Source organism: Monodon monoceros, unplaced genomic scaffold (assembly GCF_005190385.1).
Source record: "Monodon monoceros isolate NGI ecotype Baffin Bay Population unplaced genomic scaffold, NGI_Narwhal_1 Super_Scaffold_1, whole genome shotgun sequence".
NCBI classification, from domain to species: domain Eukaryota; kingdom Metazoa; phylum Chordata; class Mammalia; order Artiodactyla; family Monodontidae; genus Monodon; species Monodon monoceros.
Genome location: NW_021703765.1, coordinates 37355316 through 37378433, shown reverse-complemented (window position 1 = coordinate 37378433; position 23118 = coordinate 37355316). Strand labels below are relative to the sequence as shown.

Below are 23118 nucleotides of genomic sequence, written 5' to 3'. Positions count from 1 at the left end.
CAATAGCCATGATGAATGCTGTGCACTGTTGGAGAGGCCACTGGTCCTTCCTTAGAGGCTCCTTACTCTTGTTCTAACAAGCACGGCTATTTAGTTCTTCAGCCCTCCTTATTTAGCCACAGGTGATCAATTTCAAATGGGAAGAGAGAGGTCGAGTCTCTGATGGCAGTGGGAGGGGACAGCTGAAGCTTGCCAGCAAGGGAAGACACCCTAAAATAGTGTAGACAGAACAGCCTGTCTGATGCCGTTTCACGTACAAACAGCTTGGTAGCCCCACTGATACGTCAGACCATATCATAGTGTTACACAAAATTCTGGGCCTCTTACCACCATTTGTTTGCATGTTGCTTGGAACTCATAACTCTTTTTTTTTTTTAATGAAGTAGGAATGATGTCCTTCGTAGCACAAAAGCCCTTATGTCTGCCATAGTTCATTCATATTATGAGTTCAAAGGATTTGGTAGATTGGTTATAAAGTAGTTTCTGTAGATATACCCTTTGTATGTATTTTCCCATGAAAACAATTCAGGTTTGGGAACAGCTTGGATCCTTACCACAGCTGAGTAAGCTGGTCACTGCCCAGTACATTAAGAAATCTGGAGTCACACTGAGCACTCAGACATGGCCCTAGGTGGTCAGCAGATGGGCTGTCACACACGGGGCATGGGGAGCTCAAGGCCCTTCTCAGAGCCCGAGTTTCTAGAACTGCCGTGAGGAGCAGATTTGATCATCACATAAGTTTGGAAGATAGTGCTCGTCTTCCCTTGAAAGCCACTATCTCCATACACCTTTGTCAAACCCAGAATTTCTCAAACAAAATCCATTTCTCAAGGAATCCTGTCCCCACTTCTGAATAGCCATAAACTCTCTGAGGAACCAACTTGAGAAATATTCTCTGGGGGAAATGTTGGTTCTCACTGGTGTCCAGGGGCCAACACTCTACAACCATAAGCTGTCTCTTGGGTGAGTTGACTGTGAAGACCCCAGCCCACACTGCCCCTCACTTACACAGCCCAGCACCACTCAGAAGCAGGGGATTGTAAATGCTTCTGAGGGATGGTGGAAAATGCATCGGGGCCAAAGGTTTGCCTTCTCAAATATGTTATTCTAGGTTATTGGTACAATAAGTTTCGTTCTCAAACCTAAAATAAGTGTATGTTTTCAGGGGTGTGGAGGAGGGCAGACAAGCGACCATGAAGTGTGCTGTGGCAGGCATGTTACCAAACTCAGGTTGGGTTGCTCACCACTCAAAAGCCAATAATCGAGGGGCAAGTGTCAGTAGAAAGGAAAGGTGCTTTATTCAGAAAAACTGGCAATCTGGGGAGAAAGTGGACTCATGTCCGGAGACCAACTCCGAAGATTCTGCTCAGCCATGACAATTTTTAAAGGGAAAAAAGGGAAAGAGTCTCAGTTAACCATTAAGGTAGGAGATCGGATTCTTCATCATCTTTCCATTGCGTGCAGACCCACTGACTTCTGACCTTCGTTTGGTACTGTCTTGTCCTCATGGTCCACCTGCAATTGGATGTTCTCTTGCCCCTGTTATCCGCCTGCAAATTTGCTAACAGGGAAGCTGTTACTCTTTAACTACTTAATTAGAGAGTCAGTCATTCTTTAACTACTTAATTCTTCATTCTTACACCTTTTAATCCAGGAAAGGAATCAACCGGTTAAGCAAGGCACTGTGTACATTCAGTAGAGCAGAAGTCCGGAGTTAGGTTAAATGTTACCTAGTGATCTCATTTTTACAATTAAGGTCTGTCTGAGGAAAACAGAAATGAACAAACAGAAAAGGGGCAAAAGAGCTGCTTACAAATCCCCACTCTCAGACATCATTACATTTCTATGGGAATAGGAGTGAAGGTCCATCTTCTGTAACTGCTTCATGCTGAGAGAAGGTGTCGAGATCTTAGAATGAAAGACTTCGACATGGGTCTGTAGCATCTCTTTGTTGACAGTTTTAGTTGCCCGCTCACATATATGGGCAGAGCAAGCTACAGTTATTCCTATGCCCACAAAGATATAGATTATTACAAGCAATAGCATTAATCCCATTCTTTCATCAGACACAGAGTCTGTGACTCTCTTGCCCTAATCATTAACTGCTCAAGCCTTTTCTTTTGTGACTCTGGGAGGCCTGGGAGACTTCAGCTTTTCTACAAATAAGAGGCAGCCTTTGTACTTGGCGGGGGGTGGTGGGCCCACAGGGTTCTGCTTGAACCAAGCAGCGGTGAAAGAACCCCGCCCCCCATTTGCCCAGAGAAGCCTCAAGAGGAAGACTCCCCCTCCCCCTCAGGGAGCCTATCTGGGTGCCGGGCTGACTTCACCAGGACCTTCATTCTCCAAGGCATCGCACAGGATGGGTTTCTCCCTCTGTGCCTTTGTAGAGGAAGCTCATCCTATGAGTGGAGGCCGAGGCTGAGGCATGGCCAGCTGTGCCGGCCCGGGAGAATCTTGGGTTTTCCTGGGCTCCTTCACATGTGGGAATTCCACAGGGATTTGGGGGGCCTTCGGAAAGATCAGGTGGCGTCATGGCTGGGTCTGGCTGTCTCTTTTTCAAGGGATGCGTGAAAGAATTGAGCCTTCTGTGAGAAGATTTTGGGTTCTTGTTTTTGACATCCAGGTCTCCGAATTTCATTCTCCCCTCTGTTGGAAGTCAGTCTACCCAGTGGATAAGAGGGTGGGTTCAGATTTGGACGGCCTCTTGCTGGCTCTGGGAGCTTGGGTGAGTTCATGTAAGCTCCCCAAGTCTCCATGAAATGGGGGTAACAATCTTCCCTGCTGATAGGTTGTCACGAGGATTAAATGAGTTACAATACACAACCCCTTAGCACTGAGCTGGTATGAAGCAAATGCTCTATTGCACTGTGGTCAGGCCGGTTTCTCACCCTCCCTGGATGCAGCCCTCATCCTGCCCCAGCAGCCAACTCCTTCACCTGGCTGGGCACTGGCTGAGCCTGTGTGGGATTCCAAAGGTCTCAGGGTGAGAGGAGATGAAGTTGTGATGAGAAATTAGTATGAAGGGTACGCGTGGCCGAAACAGCCTCTTCCACCCACATGCTCTTCTAGGTGGGGTCCCTGTCTCTTCCCCTTAGAATCTTGGCAGGTCTATGACTCACTCATAACCAACAGAATGCTACAGAAGTTGACACTGCTTGGATTTGGAGGCTGGGTCAGAAAAGGCCCCGCAGCATCAGCATTGCTCCCCGGGGCGTTCACTTTTGGAGCCTCGAGTTACTGTGTTAGGAGTTTTACACTGAGCGGCCATGCTGTGAGGAAGCCAAAAGCAGGCATGATGGTGACTGTCTGCTTTGACCCCTTCTGGCTTGGAGGCCAGACGCATACATGAGAAGCTGAGTCTCCAGGTGATTCCAGCCCCAGACGTCATGTCGCTCCCAGCCTTCTAGTCTTCCCAGCTCAGACAAGCCATCTCCTCTGGGGTCTTTCTGAATTCCTGACCCCCCTGTAGCCGTGAGCACAATAAAATGGTTATTGTTTTAGGCCGCCAGGTTTGGGTGGCTTGTTTTGTGGCTGTGGTAGCTGGAATAGTGGATACGGGGTGGGTGGGGGAGACTTCTCATTCAGCTTGGCTGGAGTTGGGGTCGGGGAGTGAGGGGCTTTCCTAGGGGCTGCCCCTTGAATGGAGACCACCTGATCCTGGAGGTGGAGTAGGCCAGACCCAGTGGTGCCGCCAGGTCTCACCTCAGAGAGCAGGGAACTCCTGGATTTCACCAGCAGAGGTGGCTTCTTTTCACTCTGACCATCCAGGGGAGACGGCTAAAGGGAAGACAGTGTAGTCCCCATAACGGTGTGTGGGAGGTAACACCGCTGCGCTTGCCTAGCGGGGAGGCCAGGCTGACCACCTGGTGACCTGTGTCTGTGTCCCCCACCTGTACTTCCCAGGGAGAAAAGTTTCAAAGGCTTCTCTGACTGGGCAAGATGTGTTTGTTTCCTTGAATGCATTTAGGGCACTCCCCCAAGTTTAACCTGAGTCACCAGGGCTGAGGACCCTCACTGGGCCCCCAGGCCCTTGGGAGAATGGAGCCCTGGACCCAGAAACAGAAGAGCTGGGATAAACATCCCTCGTGCCAGCTCACCTTTGAGCCTTGTGACTACGAATCACCTGTCTAGCTTCCAGGGGACGGGAAAGAGCCTTGGAACTTCTGGATTGAGTAGCAGTTAGTTCTGTGATTCAACCCAAAGTCTGAGACATTATGAAAGCAAATCGATAACACACAGTGTCAACACAGTAATGTTTGCAGCCTGGGCTGGGAGCTGAGGCAGAGCTGCTCTGACTGGTAGCTCTGCTAATTCCTGCTCTGGGAATCTACCCGGAAGCAGAGGATGCCAAGGAGCTGCCCCACGTCCCAGCCGCCCTCAGATTTTATTTTTGTGAATCTCCCTTGAGACATGTGGGCTCTTTTTTCAAAGATTAATTTACTAAAGAAATTGTTCAACAATTGCGATGTAACTGATGGATAACATTGTATTAGTTTTGGGTGTACTGCACAGTGATTCGATAGATATGTATATTGGGAAATGATTTACTGCAGGCTTAGTTAACACCCGTCACCACATAGTTACAATTTTTTTTTCTTGTGATGACAGCTTTCAGGACTTACTCTCTCAGCAACTTTTACACGCGCCATGCGGTGTTGTTAACTATAGTCACCATGCGGTACAGTACATCCCCAGGACTTATTTTTCTTAGAACTAGAAGTTTGTATCTTTTGACCACCTTCACGACCCCCATCCCTTGCCTCTGGCAGTCACCAATCTGCTCTCAGTATCTATGAATTTTGATTTGATTCCACATGTAGGTGAGATCATACAGTATTTGTCTTTGTCTGACTCATTTCTTAGCAGTTTTCATTATGACTTAGCATAATGCCCTCAAGGTCCATCCACGTTGTCACAGATGGCAGGATTTCCTTTTTTATAGCTGAATAATAATATTTATAAATCACATATTTTTTATCCATTCATCCTTTGATGGATACTTAAGTTGTTTCCATTTCTTGGCTAGTGCAAATACTGTAATGAACATGGGGGTGCAGATATCTTTTCAAGACAGTGATTTCATTTCCTTCAGATAAATACCCAGAGGTAGAATTGCTGGATCAAAGTTCCAGCAATTCGTTCTATTTTACATTTTTTAAGGAACCTCCATACTGTTTTCTATAGTTCCTCACCAGTTTACATTCCCACCAGCAGTGCACGAGGATTCCCTTTTCTCCACATTCTCTCCACCTCCTGTTATGTGTTGTCTTTCTGATAATAGCTGTTCTAACAGGTGTGATATTAGATGCTCGCTATTAGATATTTGAGAGCTGATGTCATTGCGGTTTTGATTTACATTTTCCTAGCAATTAGTGATGTTGAGTACCTTTTCACGTATCTGTTGGGCATTTGTGTGTCTTCTTTGGAAAAATGTCTGCTCATTTAAGAAATCAGATTGTTTTACATGTGAGCTCTTAACTTGGAGTTTGGTGTGAATTTGATATCTTTCACTTTTCTCAGGCCTATGTTTATAACCCAACTGGATAAGATTTAATTATCAGTAACATTTTATAAAATGTATTTAGTAAACCCACGATAGATCATGGCCGCTTAGAGCAAAATTCCAAGCTCATATTTTCATTTTACTGTTAAGAAAGAGAGGTCCAAGTGTGGATCTGAAACCACTTCCCAGGCAATCAGAGTAAAACTGGACACTCCTAACACTGGTTCCATGTCATATATTAAACCCGCAGGTGGATAAAATGGCCAGTCTTCACAACATCCACGTGCGAACCGGCTGCTTCTGTAACACTGGGGCCTGCCAGAGGCACCTGGGGATAAGCGATGAGATGGTCAAGAAGCATCTTCAGGTTGGTACTGGATCGTGTGGTCCAAACGCTGGCCAGCAAACCCCAATGGCGGTGCCTCTAACTTCATTAGAGGCTGGTCGTGTGTCTGGGGTCGGGGCTGGATCTGCGAGCTCATTTCTCTGAGCCCACCCTGTGAATGTGTAAAGAAAAAGGATCAACAAAAATAGAAAACACTTCAAGATACTATGTCTCCGGCAGTCATTTTTTAGTTTGAGGGCAAACATTTAGAGGCAGAAGAGTGTTTGTTGTTTTTTTTTTTCCAGGAGAGGGCTTTTAACAGGGGTCAAGCAAATGTGAAAATGTGCTCGTACATGCAGAGGGCCCTTAGCTAGTTCAGTCCTGCCAGAGTGAAATCTCCAAGCAGGAGGTAGCTCATGTCTGGGTTGGGTGAGGAGAGGAACTCTTCTACGGGGCATTCTGCATTTCTCAGGTCCCCTCTCTTCCTGCTGTTCTTCTGGGCTGAGGTTTGTCACTTCAAGGTACAGCCTGTTTTGAACCACTTCATAAGAATGGTTTGAGTGGCAAAGAGCCCTTATTTATATCAGAATAGTTTCTAACTTGTTTCTTTCGGTTGCCACTAAATATTGAATATATTAAATCCCAACCAACTGTGAACAGTGTTTTATTTAAAAAGGAGCGGGTGACTTCCCTGGTGGTCCAGTGGTAAAGAATCCACCTTACAATGCAGGGGACACAGGTTTGATCCCTGGTCAGGAAACTAAGATCCCACACGCTGCGGGGCAACTAAGCCCGCACACCACAACTACTGAGCTCGTGCGCCTCATCTAGAGCCCACGTGCTGCAAACTACAGAGCCCACGCGCTCTGGAGCCCACGCACAACAACTAGAGAGAGAAAACCCGCACGCCACAACTAGAGAGAAGCCCATGCGCCACAATGAAAGATCCCGCATGCCTCAATGAAGATCCTGCGTGCCACAGCTAAGACCTGATGCAGCCAAAAAAAAAAAAAGATAAATCTTAAAAAAAAAAAGAGAGAGAGAAGGGGGAATTCCCTGGTGGTCCAGTGGTTAAGACTCGGTACTTCCACTGCACGGGGCGTGGGTTTGATGCCTGGTCGGGGAACTAAGATCCCTCACACCACATGGTGTGGTTAAAAAATAATAATAATAAAATAAATAGAGAGAGAAGGAGTCTTAGAACACAAACGAATGCAGTTCCAGATGTAATACTGATCCTGTGGAATGCCGTGGCCTCATCTCCTTGGGTGACTGACTGGGGTTCAGCTCTGGGGGAGGTAGGCAGCTGGAGCAGTGACCAACACCAGGCTGCCAGGATTGGAGAGGCTTGGGGACGTCTTACCTTTCTTTCACCACCTCCCGACCAGGCACTCATGCTGCCTTTGGCTTTCATCCTGGTCTTGGGCCGATTATTCATAGGGGCAGCACCTCTGTCTTGCCCTCTTGTCAAAGGGCAGCTGTCAGGGATGCAGACCTCCCTGTGGTTCTGAGAGAGGCTAAAAGGCATGGCCAGCAGGTGCTCCTCTCACTTAAGCCCTAGGTAGACCAAGGAGCTGACCCATCTGTGCTTCTGAAACTTTGGTCTGTCTTTTGATACCTCTGTGGGTGAGCACTGTGTGCGTGTTTCTGGTAAATGCTTTCCATGAATGATTTCTTTTAAACTTAAAAAAACATTTATTTATTTATTTTTATTGAAATATAGTTGATTTACAATGTTGTATCTTTTAGACTTTTTAGTGGCCCCCTGAGATTGGTATAGATCCCAATTCACAGTTGAGCAAAGAGTGACGTCCAGAGAGTCAGTCTCTGTGCTTCTGGAACTATGCCTCTGGCACACAGCTCCTATTAGTGTTGCAGTTCTTTTTTCCTGGGTTAAGTTTATATTATAAAATTAACAAAACTTGTTTTACAAAATGGTTTCCACTTTATCCATGAGGCATGAGTCACTCTGGCTGACTTATTTCTTTATTCTAGGCTGGTCATGTCTGCGGTGACGATGTGGATCTCATAGATGGGCAGCCGACGGGATCTGTGAGGATTTCGTTTGGATACATGTCTACGCTTGAGGATGCCCAGGCCTTTCTCAGGTTCATCATAGCAACCCGACTGCGCCCGTCTCATGGCCAGCCTCTCCCTCTGGTCACGCCTGGGGAGGCTGGAGCCCTGCCAGCAGAGAGCGAAGCTCAGAAAGCCGTGCCTGCCACCAGGGCCAGACGTAGTCCCTCACTTCAGGAAGATGCTTCCCCAGACTCCAGGGTTTGGGACAACTCACCCACCACTGTGGATGCTGTGAGTTTGCGCCCACCTCTGCTGGAGACCACCAGAACCCAGCAGACCCCTTCAGAGAAAGCTGCAGGCATCCCGGATGGGGGCCTTGGGTCACACATCGTCACCAACCTTTTCCTCTACCCAATCAAATCCTGTGCCGCTTTTGAGGTAAGGGTTTTGGTGGCAGCTAAAGAGATTGCTTCTTTTTTGTTTACTTTATAATGTTGTTTGATAAAGCAAAGAAAAAAGTCCAGGAAGTGAAGGAAAGCATGCAGAAAATCAAAATCATAGTAGCCACTCTCATTCTGCCTTTCTTGGTTTGGGCTGACTTATGACCGTGGCTCTGCTTATGGGGACCCCTGAGAGGATCCTGTTTCTGGGTGTGACCACCTAGTTACTGTTGATAGTTAAGGATGTAACTTTCACTGAATGTGTGTGTGCTGGCTCCCTGCTGAAGCATCGTACGTGCTTTGTTTCATTTGATCCTCAAAACAATAATATGAGGTGCTGGGTAATATCATCCCCATTTTATAGATATGGAGCCTGGGGGCTACTGAGGTTAAGCACTTTGCCCAGGTCATGACCCCCTAATAAATGATAGAGCAAGGATTTGAATCCAGGTCTGCTGACTCCCTGGGTCCTTGCTCTCATGCGTCTGTTCCACTCAGCTCTCCCCGTGGAGGTGAAGTACATAATGTCAGTAAACATGCTGGCCTGGTAGTCACCGGAGCTGGGAGCTAGAGACCAAGTCCAAGGGACACACATAGCTCATAGAAAGACAGCCTCGTAGAAAATTCCCAGTCTCCTGAGCCTCTGGGATGACAGGCTCCCTGGCTCCTGGTCGGACATACCGTGGTCAAGGCTGTTTGTCGCCTGCATTTCGGGCTGGTCACACAGGAGCCTGTCCTCCAATCTGAGACCATAAATAAGCGAGTTCACCTCCACTCCTGAATGGAGGCAGGTGAGGAGTAACAGGACTCTATTTTCACAGATGAGTCATGTCCCATAGAAGAGCCGCATTGCACAGATAGCGTAGCAGGAATTAGTGTTCCATTTTACAGACAAGGACACTGAAACTCAGTAGATTTCCTTTTTTGCTAAAGGTCTTCTATCCATCTGCTCTTTCAGAAACTATACACTGAACACCTGATACCTGCTGGGCCCTGGGCCTGCACTTGCTGTGCTATGATGAGCAAAATGGAAATGGTTCCTTCTCTCAGGGTGTGCAGTATCTCAGAAGGGAAACAGACACTTTATGACACACACACACATATCTATGTATCTATGTATCTATCATCTATCCATCCATCTCCATCATCTATCCATAGGCTATGATTTCGTACTAATACCTCCAATTCCAACCCAACACCACAACGTTTATTTAGCCGTCCCCCTTTCTGCACTTGTAAATCCTGTGAGAACCCTGGCTCCCACTGTCCTCAATGAATACTTATTTGCCCAACTCCTTCCGTAACCCAAAGCCCAGCTGCACCAGCTGAAAGCTCACCCCTCACATGCCAACACAGACACACTGGCTGAAAACTTGGCCCAGACAAAGAAGAAGAAGGAGGGAGGAAGCCAGTAAATGACAGACATGTTCCAACAGATGGGTGTGAAGAACCGTGAAGGGTCTGAGAAACAGCCTGCCACAGTTTCATGGATGCTGACAGAAGACACGAGATTCCTGGGTCAGAGATAAAGGACTTACTCACAACCCAGCATGCAGCATGAGCTTCATGGTGTGTTGCTTCTCTTTGTCCCCCAGGTCCCAAGACAGGGTCCAGAGGGGCCCCGGTGGATGCCGTGCTCATGTTCAGAAACCTCTAACTCAGGAAACCTGACTCTTTCATAATAGGATGCCAGCCAACCTGTGTAGTCTTCGATCAGGGAGAAGCCATTACCTTTATAATATCGGACTGTGGGCAAACCTGCCCTCTGCTCCAGAGGGTTGTAGAGCTGTTCACTATACAAACATCCTTGAAAAGGTAGTCTGGATCAAAAGGACAGTTAGTACTTCTGCTTGTTGAAACAGGCATGCAGAAATGAGAAATCCATGGAGAAATGCCTCCCAATAATAGACTGTCTTCTAAAAAGTTATTTGTAATTCAAAACATGTTCTCCTATAGAAATAACGATTTAATGGTGGTTTCTGGGCCTAGCTACAATTATATAGACTATAGTATTGCTGAACTTGAGTGCTGTACTAGCAGAAGCAGCCATAGTCTAGGGGGAGAGGTCTGATGCACAAGACAAGTGAAGGGCAGAGGTAAAGGGATTAACATCTGTGGATCATCTGATATATTTCAGTTGCTTTACATTTTATATTTTGTTTTAGTTTTCACTCAGTCCTATGAGAAATGATAATAACGTCCATTTTACACATGACAAAGCCAAGGCTCAGGAAGGTTAGTTGTCCAAAGCTAATAACTAGCTGACGTGAGATTTAAGCCCAGGTTTCTCAGTCCTCAAAGTACCCTCCCCACTCCCACCCCACTGCACCACGTTTCTGCATCTTGGATACAGGGCTTACCTCGCTTGATTTCAGTTTGCCTTGACACTGTTTCTTCTTGAGCTCTGCGCCCTCCCCCTGGGGCCCGCAGCTCCTCTCCTTCACTTCCCCTGATGCCTCAGTCTTCCCTCAGGTCCCTCCCAGCAGAACCCTCCCCAAAGTGCCCCTAGATTAAAAATTGCTTTCCTTTCTTCATTACCCCCAATTGAAGTTTTCAGATTCCTTTGAGAAGTTGATTTGAGTGCTCAGAGGAAAATGACAGGATGAAATTGATCCACAATTAGTGTGCGAATGTTGGCCTCTTAATCGTAATACTATTTCAAAAGCATTGCTTCACCTACACCCTTCTTTAACAGACAGCTGGCTCCAGAAGAGCCCTCACGGGTGGAACTACTGCACCTGCCGCGCTGTAAGCGACTTGTGTAACTTGTGGACAAAACTCCTGCAAAGACCTGGTCCCATGTTATTGAAATTTCATTAGGTTTCCCCTAATGTTCTTTTTCTGTTCCAGATCCCATCCAGGACACCATATGACATTTAGTCCTTGTGTCTCCCTAGGCTCCTCTGGGCTGTACCAGTCTCTCAGACTTTCCTTGTTTTTATAACCTTGATAGTTTTGAGGAGTATCCGTCAGGTATATTTTAGAATACCCATCAGTAGGGCTTCCCTGGTGGCGCAGTGGTTGACAGTCCGCCTGCTGATGCGGGGGATGCGGGTTCATGCCCCGGTCCGGGGAGATCCCACATGCCGCGGAGCGGCTGGGCCCATGAGCCGTGGCTGCTGGGCCTGCGCATCCGGAGCCTGTGCTCCACAACAGGAGAGGCCACAGCAGTGAGAGGCCCGCGTAGCGAATAAAAAAAAAAAAAAAAAGAATATCCATCAGTTTCGGCTTGTCTGATGTCTTTCTGAGGATTAGACTGGGGTTATGGTTTGTTTTGGAAGTAGGACCACAGAAGTAAAGGGCTATTCTCATCATCATATTAGGGTACTGTCAGCATGACTTACCACTATTGACATGAACCTGGCGCACCCGGTATTTGCCAGGTTTCTTCACTGTAAAATTTCCCCTCCACTCTGTTCCTATACTGTTCTCTTTGGAAGCAAGTCACTAAGTGTAGCCCACACTTAAGGGGTAGGGAGTTATAGGGAGTTACGCTCCACCTTCTTGAGGAGGGAACACCTACATCAATTATTTGGGATTCTTCTGTATGAGGGATTTGACTTTTTCTATTTATTTATTTGGACTCATGGGTATTTATTTTATACTTTGGATTATAATTCAGTACTACATTATTATTATTATTATTACTTTTCAGTATTTTCCAGTTTTGGCCATGCTTTCAGTTGACTCCTGCGTCCCTTTGACATACCTCCATCAGTTTGTTTTTTGAGCACTTCCTTACTTTTCTAGCACTGCAGGGTGCTCCTGGCTCATCTTGTATATTCCCTGACCCAGCCCTAGAATAAACCATTTCTCCAAAGAGTCCTGGTTCTTTTTATTGGAGAATGGTATTAAATGCAAGATCTGGGCACTGGGCATAATTTGTATTTTAATTTTGTAGAAATATGAAGAATTGAGGAAAACTTACACACTTAAAGTGGATCAACTCAGGGACCATTCCAGTGTAGCCACAATTTGTGCAATAAGTCTGTAGTACCAGGATATATGCCTGTTCAGGCATCCACCACTGTGGAAGGACACACAGAAAGCAGGTGCAGTGGAGGCCTGTGGGGAGGGGAGTGGGACACAGGCTGGGGCGGAGACCTACTTTTCAGGTACACTCTCGTGCTCCCAGAATGTTGTACTGTGCACACGCATTACCTACTTAAAAAGCAGGTTGAAGTGGAGAAGGGTGCAAACTGGATCTGGAGGGTGAATGGAAGGTATCTCAATCCCAAAGTCTCCTTTGCATTGTCTTCTTTGTTTTACTTCCTTCTCTTCATCCCTTTTTTCCTTCAGGAGTCTGTGCTGAATTTCTGAAGTCCTCTGCTTTAGTACAGCCGCTGTGCAATAAATGCGAAGATGATTTTTGAGGAGCCCTGGCTTAAAATACATTGACCTTTTTGTTTAGGTGACCGGGTGGCCTCTAGGAAATCAAGGGCTGCTGTACGACCGGAGCTGGATGGTTGTGAATCACAATGGTGTTTGCCTGAGTCAGAAGCAGGAACCCCGGCTCTGCCTGATCCAGCCCTTCATTGACCTGCAGCGAAGGATCATGGTCATCAAAGCCCAAGGTCTGAAAACTGGGTTCAGTTTTACAAAGCAGCTGTCAAGAGTAGCTTTTTTTCTCATAGGAAAGTAAAGTCATGGCTTTTCCTTCACCAAATATTAAAATAATCCAAAAGGAAGTGAAATGATGTCTAGAAGAGACAACGGAAAGTTTGTTCCTTTTGCATTTTTGGAATTTCTTTGGGGGCAGGTTTTTGGGAAGAGGTGAAGATCTGACGGTCCAATCAGAAAGTAAAGAGATATAGATATTGAAATTATATGTTGTCCTTTTACTTACATTCCTTTTAATTCCTTCACTCATCATATGTTCTGCAAGCTTTGATTCTTCCTTGTGGATTTTTTTTTTTTTTTTTTGGCGGCACGGCTTGCGGGGTCTTAGTTCCCAGACCAGGATCGAACCTGGGTCCTCAGCGGTGAAAGCGTGGAGTCCTAACCACTGGACTGCCAAGGAATTCCCCCTTGTGGATTTTTATTATGAACTAACACATATAAATTCATAGGCCACCTCTGTCCAGTGGACCCTTATATGATGATGGAAATGTTCAACATCTACATTGTCCAGTTTGGTAGCCACCAGTCAGATGTGGCTACTGAGTGCATGAAATGTGACTAGCAGGACACTGGAACTACATTTTAATTTTATGTGATTCTAATTCATTTAAATTACCAAATGTGGCTAGTGGCTACAGTGTTGGACAGCACAAGTATAGAGAATACTATAATACGTACTTACAGCATCCAGTTTTAACAAACCTTCACATTTGGCCACATTTGCTTCAATTTCTCCTCCTCCTCTCCCTACTCCTTCCCACTTCTCTTACCTCCTACTACCCTCCTCCTTCCTCCCTTCTCTGCTACCTCTTCCTCCTCCTCCTTCTTTTAATACTTAAAAACATTACAGATATAGCTGAAATTCCCTATGCACTTCTCCTCGGTCTCATTCCTTCTCCTTCCACACCCCACCTACCATTTATAGAATATTCCAATTTCCCTCCTAACTTATAGCTGTACTTTTGTGATATATCCCATTTCCATATATTCAATGATTATGTTTCTTGGCTGTAGGTGTTCTATCCTGTTCCAGTGGTTTATTTTTTCTTGAACCAATGAGCCAATGTTGATAACTATAGAATGAATTTTGATATCTGGTAGGGCATGTCCTTCTACCTCATGCTTCCAGATTGTCTTGGCTATTCTTGGCCTTTTGTTCCCTCTATGAATTTTAACACATGCACGGATTTGTGTAGTCACTCCCATCATCAAGGTACAAAACAGTTCCATCACCCTGGAAAACTCCCTCACGCTATCCCATTATAGTCTCTCTTCTCCCCACTCTTAACACCTGGCAATCAGAGATCTGTTCTCTATCACTATAGTTTTATTTTTTTGAGAATGTTATATAAATAGAATATACAATACGTGACCTTCTGACATTGGCTTCTTTCACTCGGCATGATGCCTTTAAGTCCCATCTAAGTTACTGCATGAATCGGTAGTTTATTCTTTTTTTTATTGTTGCGTAGTATTCCATTGTATGGATATACTAGGGTGTGTTCATCCATTCTGTTAAAGGACATTTGGATTGTTTCCAGTTTTGAGCAGTTATGAATAGAGCTGCTCTAAACATTCATGTGCAGGTTTTTGGTTGATCACAAGTTTTCATTTCTCTAGAATAAATACTAGGCGTTGATTGCTGAGTCATATGGTAAGGGTATGTTTACCTTTGAAAGCAACTGCCAAACCATTTTCTAGAATGACCGAATCGTTTTTCATTCCCACCAGCAATGTATGAGACTTCCAGTTCTTCCACATTCTGTCAGCTTTTGGTATTGTCGGTATTGTTTTGTTTTATTTATTTCAATAGCTGTGTAATGGCATGTCATCATGATTTTTTTTTTTTTTTTTTGGCCATACCATGTGTCTTGCGGGATCTCAGTTCCTTGACCAGGGATTGAACCCAGGCCACAACAGTCAAAGCCTGGAATCCTAACTACTAGACCACCAGGGAACTCCTATCTCGTCACGATTTTAATTTTCATTTCCCTACTGGCTAATGATGTTAAGCATCTTTTTATGTCCTTACTTGTTCTCTTTATATTCATTTTGACCCATGGATTACAGAAGTGTGTTAATTTCTATATATTTGGAGATGTTTCTGTTTTCATTCTGCTATTGATTTTCAGTTTAATTCCATTAGACTCTCCAAAAGAGAGAACATACTTTATAGATTTTAAATTAAAATTTGTTAAGGTTTGGTTTATGACCAAGGATATGATTTATTGCCGTGAGTGTTCCATATACACTTGAAAAGAATGTGTATCCTGTTGTTGGGCGGAGTGTTCTATAGATGTCAGTTCTATACCAGTTGGTTGATGGTATTGCTGTTTTTCTCTGTACTTGCTGAATTTTTATGTACTCGCTACCAGTTCTGTTGATTACTGAAAGAAGAGTGTCGAAGTCCCCAACTGTAATTGTGGGTTTGTCTATTTTTCCCTTAGTTCTCTTAGTTTTTGCTTCACTTAGTATTATTATGTCTCCTTGGTGAATTGTTCCCTAAGTAATGCTCCTCTTTATGCATGGTCATTTTCTTTGTTTCAAAATGTGAAGTGTGAAATTCTTTGTCTGATATGAATATAGCCATTCAGCTCTCTTGTGGTTAGTGTTTGTATGGTGTATCATTTTCCACCTTTATATTTATTTCTTCTAGCTTTATCGATATTTATGTAACATCCCATAAAATGTATTCATTTAAAGTGTACCATTCAATGATATGTTTGGTATATTCACAAGGTTGTACAACCATCACCACAATCAATTTTAGAACATTTGCATCACCCTCAAAGAGAAACCCCATACACACTAGCAGTCACTCCCCATTCCCAACCTTATCCCCGGCTTCTGGCAACCACTAATCTACTATCTGTTTCTATGGTGTTGCCTATTCTGGATGTTTCATATAAATGGAAACAATATATGACTGGCTTCTTTCACTTAGTATAATGTTTTTAAGGGTCATCCACATTGTTGAATAATATTCCATTGTATAGATATACCATATTTTTTTATCCATTCATCAGTTGATAGATATTTGGATTGTTTCCATTTGTGGTTATTATGAATAATGCTGCTGTGAACATTTATGTATAAATTTTTGTGTGGACATGTTTTCAATTCTGTTGGATATATACCTAGGAATGGAATTGCTGGGTCATTTGGTAACTCTGTGTTTAGCATTTCCAAAGTGACTCCATCACCATTTTACATTCCCACCAGCAACATATGAAGCTTCCAATTTCTCCACATCTTCCCCAACACTTGTTATTTTCTGTTGTTGTTGTTTTTTTTAATAGTCATCCTAATGGGTGTGTAGCAGTACCTCACATGGTTTTGATTTGCATTTCCCTAATGACTAATGATATTGACCATCTTTTTATGTGTTTATTGTCCATGTGTATATCTTCTTCAGAAAAATATCTATTTAAATTCTTTGCTTACTTATTTGTTAATTATTGAGTTGTAAGAATTCTTTATATATTTGAATATAAGTCACTTTTTAGATCAGATTTGCAAATATTTTCTCCCATTGTGTAGACTTCCTTTTCATTTTCTTTATGGCTCCATTTTACATTTAATCTGCCTATATCATATTTGAAGTGAGTTTCTTGTATCCAGCATACAGTTGGCTCATGCTTTTTATCCATTCTGACACTCTCTATTATTTTCATTGGGATTTTGATTGCAAAACTACATATTTTGTAATCATATTTTGATTGTAATATCATAAATTAATTTCAGGAGAATTTATATTATATAATATTGAGTCCTCTATATATAAATAGTATCTCTCTCCATGAAGATTTCTTTACTCCAAAATTTTAATAATAATTTATTAAAATAATTTTAATAATATTTTCCAGAAATTTTTTGCACATTTTTTGTTATATAATTGTTTATTTGAGTATTTTGAGCACTATCTTTTTTTTCTATTAAATGTTTTAATTGGTTATTTTTGTAGTATAGAAACACTGTTGTAGTATAGAAACACTGTTGACTTTCGTATATCAGTATTTTACCCAGTACTTTTTCTGAATTCCTGTTAGTTTTATTAGTTGGTCTGAAGATTTTCTCACATGTTCTATATAAATTAGGCATATCATCTTCTAATAATGACAGTTTCATAACTTCCTTTTCAACTTTTATTCACTCCCTCTTTTTTCTTCTTTTCTCATTGCATGGAGCAGTGATGGAAAATATCCTTTTTTTATTACTGACTTGAATAAAATACTTCTAAAGTTTCAAAAATAAGAGTTGTATTTACTGTACATTTTTAATAGGTTTGTTTTACCAGGCTAAAGTAGTTTTTTAAAATTTAGGAAAAAGTTTTATCATGACTAATAGTTCTTACTAAATGCTCTTTCTGCATCTGTTGGTTATATTTTTTCCCTATAGTCTATTAGTGTGATGTCTTAACATTAGTAGATTGTCTAGTACTGAACTATCCTTGCATTCTTGGAGAAAAGAAAAACACTATTTGGCAATGATTTTTTGATACACTGATGGATTTAGTTTGCTAATATTTTATTGGTATTTTTGTACCTATTCTTATTAGTGAGATTGAGAAGTTATCTTCTTTAAAAAATTTTTTTTGTATTGAAGTATAGTTGATTTACAATGTTGTTAGTTTCTGGTATAAGCAAAATGATTCAGTTATAAATATATATATATATATATAGTATATATGTATAGTATATATATATATATATATATATATATATATATATATATATATACACTTTTTCAGATTCTTTTCCGTTATTGTTTATTACAAGATACTGAATATAGTTCCCTATGCTATGCAGTAGGACCTTGTTGTTTATGTATTTTATATATAATTGTTTGTATCTGCTAATCTCAAACTCCTAATTTATCCCCCCCTTTAACCATAAGTTTGTTTTCTATGTCTGTGAGTCTGTTTCTGTTTTGTAAATAAGTTCATTTGTATCATTATTTAGATTCTACACATAAGTGATATTGTATGATATTTGCCTTTCTCTGTCTGACTTACTTCACTTAGTATGATAATCTCTAGGTCCATCCATGTTGCTGCAAATAGCATTATATCATTCTTTTTTAGGACTGAGTAATATTCCATTGAATATATATACCACATCTTCTTTATCCACTCATCTGTTGATGAACATTTAGGTTGTTTCCATGTCTTGGCTATTGTAAATAGTGCTGCAGTGAACGTTGGGGTGCATGTATCTTTTTGAATTATTGTTTTTTCTGGGTATATTCCCAGGAGTGAGATTGCTGGATCATATGGTAATTCTATTTTTAGTTTTTTAAGGAACCTCCATAGTGGCTGCACCAGTTTACAATCCGATCAACAGTGGAGGAGGTTTCCCTTTCCTCCACACCGTCTCCAGCATTTGTTATTTATAGATTTTTTAGTGGTGGCCATTCTGACTGGTGTGCGGTGGTACCTCTTTGTAGTTTTGATTTGCAATTCTCTAATAATTAATTGCTGTTGAGCATCTTTTCATGCACCTATTGCTGATCTGTGTGTCTTCTCTAGAGAAATGTCTATTTAGGTCTTCTGCCCATTTTTTGACTGAGTTGTTTGCTTTTTTGTTGTTGAGCTATATGAGCTGTTTGTATATTTTGGAAATTAAGCCCTGTTGGTCACATCATTTGCAAATATTTTCTTCCAATCTGTAGGTAGTTGTTTCATTTTGTTTATGGTTTCCTTTGCTGTGCAAAAGCTTGTAAGTTTGATTAGGTCCCATTTGTTTATTTTTGCTTTTATTTCTATTGCCTTGGGAGACTGACTTATGAAAACATTGGTATGATTTATGTCAGAGAATGTTTTGCCTATGTTCTCTTCTAGGAGTTTTATGGTGTCATGTCTTATGCTTAAGTCTTTAAGCCATTTTGAGTTTATTTTTGTGTATGGTGTGAGGGTGTGTTCTAACATCATTGATTTACATGTGGCTGTCCAGCTTTCCCAACACCACTTGCTGAAGAGACTGTTGTTCTCCACTGTATATTCTTGCCTCCTTTGTTGAAGTTTAATTGACCGTAGGTGGGTGGGTTTATTTCTGGGCTCTTTATTCTGTTCCATTGATCCATATGTCTGTTTTTGTGTCAATGCCATGCTGTTTTGATTACTGTAGATTTGTAGTATTGTCTGAGGTCTGGGAGGGTTATGTCTCCAGCTTTGTTCTTTTATTTAAAAATTAATTAATTAATTAATTAATTTTTGGCTGTGTTGGGTTTTTGTTGCTGTGCGCGGGCTTTTCTCTAGTTGTAGCGAGCAGGGGCTACTCTTTGTTGCAGTGTGTGGGCCTCTCATTGCAGTGGCTTCTCTTGTTGTGGAGCACAGGCTCTAGGTGTGCAGGCTTCAGTAGTTGTGGCACGTGGGCTCAGTAATTGTGGCTCACAGGCTCCAGAGTGCAGGCTCAGCAGCTGTGGCACATGGGCTCAGTTGCTCTGTGGCATGTGGCATCTTCCTGGACCAAGGATCAAACCCATGTCTCCTGCATTGGCAACGGGATTCCTAACCACTGCATCACAAGGGAAGTCCCTCCAGCTTTGTTCTTTTTCCTCAGGATTTCTTTGGCAATTCTGGGTCTTTTGCGGTTCCATATAAATTTTAGGATTATTTGTTCTAGTTTTGTGAAAAATGTCATGGGTAATTTTATAGGGATCGTATTACATATTTAGATTACTTTGGGTAGTATGGCCATTTTAACAATATTAATTCTTCCAATTCAAGAGCATGGGATATCTTTCCATTTCTTTGAATTGAGGTGTTACCCTCTTTTATTATACTTTTCTTGTTTAAGTTTGGATACCCAGGATATTAACATACAAAAAGAGTTGAATGGGTTACTCTTCTTTCTATTCTCTGAAGCATAAAAATGTATGTCATGACTAAATAGGATTTATCCCAGAATATAAGGAATAAGAGAGAGAGAAAACAAATACCCAAATATCTTCCACTCCATATCAGCGGCACTTTGTGAGGTGGTGTGGTATATCAGATGTTCTGCTCACTCGTAGGGACTTCCAGCACTGTGGGTGGAGGAAGGGCATCCTTTGCAGGACACGTATGGTAGGACAAACTTTTGGCCCTAAATAATAAACATTAAAACAAGTCATTATAATTGTTTTATGTAAATGACTTGTCATTCCAAAAGATTTCAGGTATCTTGAGTCCAGAGGTTGGAATCTTTTATTTCTCTGTATCTCTGAGCTGTACAAGCACAGGGCTTAGTATATCCGGAATGAACTCAATCCCCATGAACTTTGTTGGGGGCGGCCCTTGAGCTCAATCCATATGGGGATCCCAGGTTAGGTTGCCTGTTTAACAAGAGGCCTGCGATGACCTTTACACTTGATCTTAGCCAAAAGGCCGAGAAGCGATTGCGATGACCTTTATAAGCCAGCTGAGGGCCATATTTATGATTATATATGTTTTGTGCAGAGTCTTGGGTAAGGGTAGAAAGAGGCTGAGCACAGGCCTCCTGATGGCAGCCCAGGGGTGCATTTCCGCTGTGCATTTGTACACGTGCTGTCCCCCTGCTGTGGTTACTTCCTCATAACCAATGTTCCAGGACTCACTTTACTGTTCTCCCCTGTGGGTGCACACCTGGTGCAATTCCATCTTTTCATGAACAGCCTTTTTTTTGCGGTACGTGGGCCTCTCACTGCTGTGGCCTCTCCCGCCGCGGAGCACAGGCTCCAGACGCACAGACCCAGAGGCCACGGCTCACGGGCCCAGCCGCTCTGCGGCATGTGGGATCTTCCCAGACCAGGGCACGAACCCGCGTCCCCTGCATCGGCAGGCGGACTCTCAATCACTGCGCCACCAGGGAAGCCCCATGAACAGCCTTTTGACACAGCAGCATCTCTAATCACTCAGCACAGCACTCTCCAAACTTCTGGAGCTTTCTGGATGAGGCCTCTTCTGGCCTTCCCCACACAGGGACAGGAGTGTGGAACTGGTCGTGCTTGTGTAAGACATGGACAAGCAGGGGACAGAGCTGATGAAATAACTCTTATGCATATTGTTACTTCTCTGTCTTTGTTGTGGTGAAAGGCTTGTCGTGATTGGCACGGGTCTGGGTAGCAGTCATGATCTGACGCTCGTGAGTAGGAATGGATGTACCCGTTGCTGTGCTGTGTGTGGTGAAGCAGGACCAGCATAAGCAGGGATACAGGTGTGCTTGCTGGGGGCAGGTTGGGTCACGCCGGTGAACAGTGTGACTGGCGGCAATGCTGAGAGGGTGCAGGGCACGGGTGGGCCACACAGGAGGAGTCCACAGAGTAGGAGCCGCCACAAATTCCGCTCAGGTGTCTTGGCTTCATGCAGTTCCCTATATTTTTAATGACTCACGAAGGATGAGAAGGAGTGCAGAGTGGCAGAGGCCCTCAGCCGTTCCAGCCTTTAGCAAAGATCTTTCACTCATCAGTGGCCATAGATCAGTTTCCTCTAGTTTCTTCCACATATTTTATTCTAAATCTATTGAAAGAATGAATACCACTTTAGCTGAGTACTGGGTATATGAGTGTCTATTACTCTTCAGACCACTATGTATATATGTTAAACACTCCTTTGTATGTACGGTATATGTAACAATTTTTTAGAAAAGAATGGCTTCCCAACCCCACTGACATAATAACAGTTTTTTGGGTTTTTTTTTTTTTGGTGTTAATGATGATTGATGCAGAAATCCAATTTGATGGTGATTCCTAGGGGCTACTGAGAATTGACACTATGTTGACATCCTTACAGAGTGAGCCTTCATGTCTGCCTGCCTATTTCTGAAGAATCTAAGGTAGCCTAGTGAGCAATGATGTCAGGATGTGGAGTCATGCGGAGGTAGAGAAAGCATTCAGAGGAATTTGTAGTGTTCCAGGGGCTGTGGATGTGACTGCCCCAGTGCAGAGTCTTCCATGACAAAGCTGCTCAATGCACACGCTGTTGGTGGTACCGATAATGATGAAGAGAATCTCTGTGTTATAAAGCGATTTCCAAGACTCAGCCACTTACTTGATTCAACCAATTTCCAGGGTCATTAAAATTCTTGTATATTTCAGGATAATGGACTTTTTTTTGGACATACTTGTTTTTTTTTCCATGATGATAAATTTGTCTCTAACCTTTATTCAATAGGGATGGAGCCTATAGCGGTGCCACTTGAGGAGAACAGCAAACCGGCTCAGATTTGCCAAAGCAAGGTCTGTGCAGACAGGTGAGGCTGCAGCAGGTGACAGTCGCAGGTCTAGCTGCAGGACGGCTCAGAGGGCGGAAGAGAGCAATGCCCTGTGCCATCGGTCCTCAGCTGCATCCTCTGACCAGTCTGCTGCCGCTTCCCCCTTGCACACTCCACTCCAACCACACTGGGTCCTAGCTCTTCTTCACACCTACTAAGCATGCTTCCTCCTTAGGACTTTGCACTTGCTGCTCCCTCTGCCTGGAATGCTCTTTCCCTGTTTATACCCCCGCAGGGTTCACTTCCTCACCTCATCGGGTCTCTGCTGAAAAGCCTCCTTCTCAGAGGGCCCACCTGACCTCCCCTAGGAGCCAGCCCCTCCCTCTCCACTTGCTCTGCTGAATTCTTCTCCTTCTCATTAATCTTTTCCCCAACATATACCTTCAGTCCCTCCTGCTAGAATGCCGACCCCGAGAGAGCAGGACTGTCTGTGTTGCTTCCTGTAGACCCTGGAACAGTGTGGTGTGGAGGGAGGTGAGGTGAGGCAGGGGACAGTTTGGAGGAGGCATGGTGGAGCTCAGAGGGGTGGCCGCAGGGGAGTGGTGAGTCAAGGGACCCGATTCACAGCTTGAAAAAATTGGCTGGTGGGTGTAGAAAAGTTGGAAGGCGGTAAAGGTGCAAGTGGGAAGGCCAGCTGAGCGTCTGTGTTAGTAACACAGGTGAGATGAGATGGAGGCTTGGATCAGGGTCAGAGGGAAAATCAGGTGGGCATATAATATATTCTGGAGGTAGAATAACCTGAACTCGCCGATGAATTGGATGTGGAAGCTGAGGGGGGTGTCAAGATGTCCCTCAGGTTGTAGAACTTTCAGGTGATAGTTCAACAATTATATTCCATATAGTTGTGGATTATCACCTAATCTGAGTTATTGATGGTAGATCATCTGCTGAATTCTAGGAAACATAGAAAATGAGGTTGAGTGTTACAGGATTTCATTTTCTTTCTTTTTTTTTTTTTTTTTTGCGGTACGCGGGCCTCTC

At 43.4% G+C, this 23118-nt stretch overlaps 1 protein-coding gene across 4 annotated transcripts in view; it reads left to right on the top strand.

Moving 5' to 3' along the window:
• MOCOS (molybdenum cofactor sulfurase) overlaps positions 1-23118 on the top strand; it is a 57676-nt gene that overhangs the window by 15759 nt on the left and 18799 nt on the right. For all 4 annotated transcript variants that reach the window (XM_029231298.1, XM_029231308.1, XM_029231291.1 and 1 more), the window contains 4 exons: positions 5754-5870; positions 7824-8285; positions 12699-12861; positions 22038-22116. In XM_029231298.1, the coding sequence (XP_029087131.1) occupies positions 5754-5870; positions 7824-8285; positions 12699-12861; positions 22038-22116 (821 nt within the window). The remainder of the gene's footprint in view (positions 1-5753; positions 5871-7823; positions 8286-12698; positions 12862-22037; positions 22117-23118) is intronic.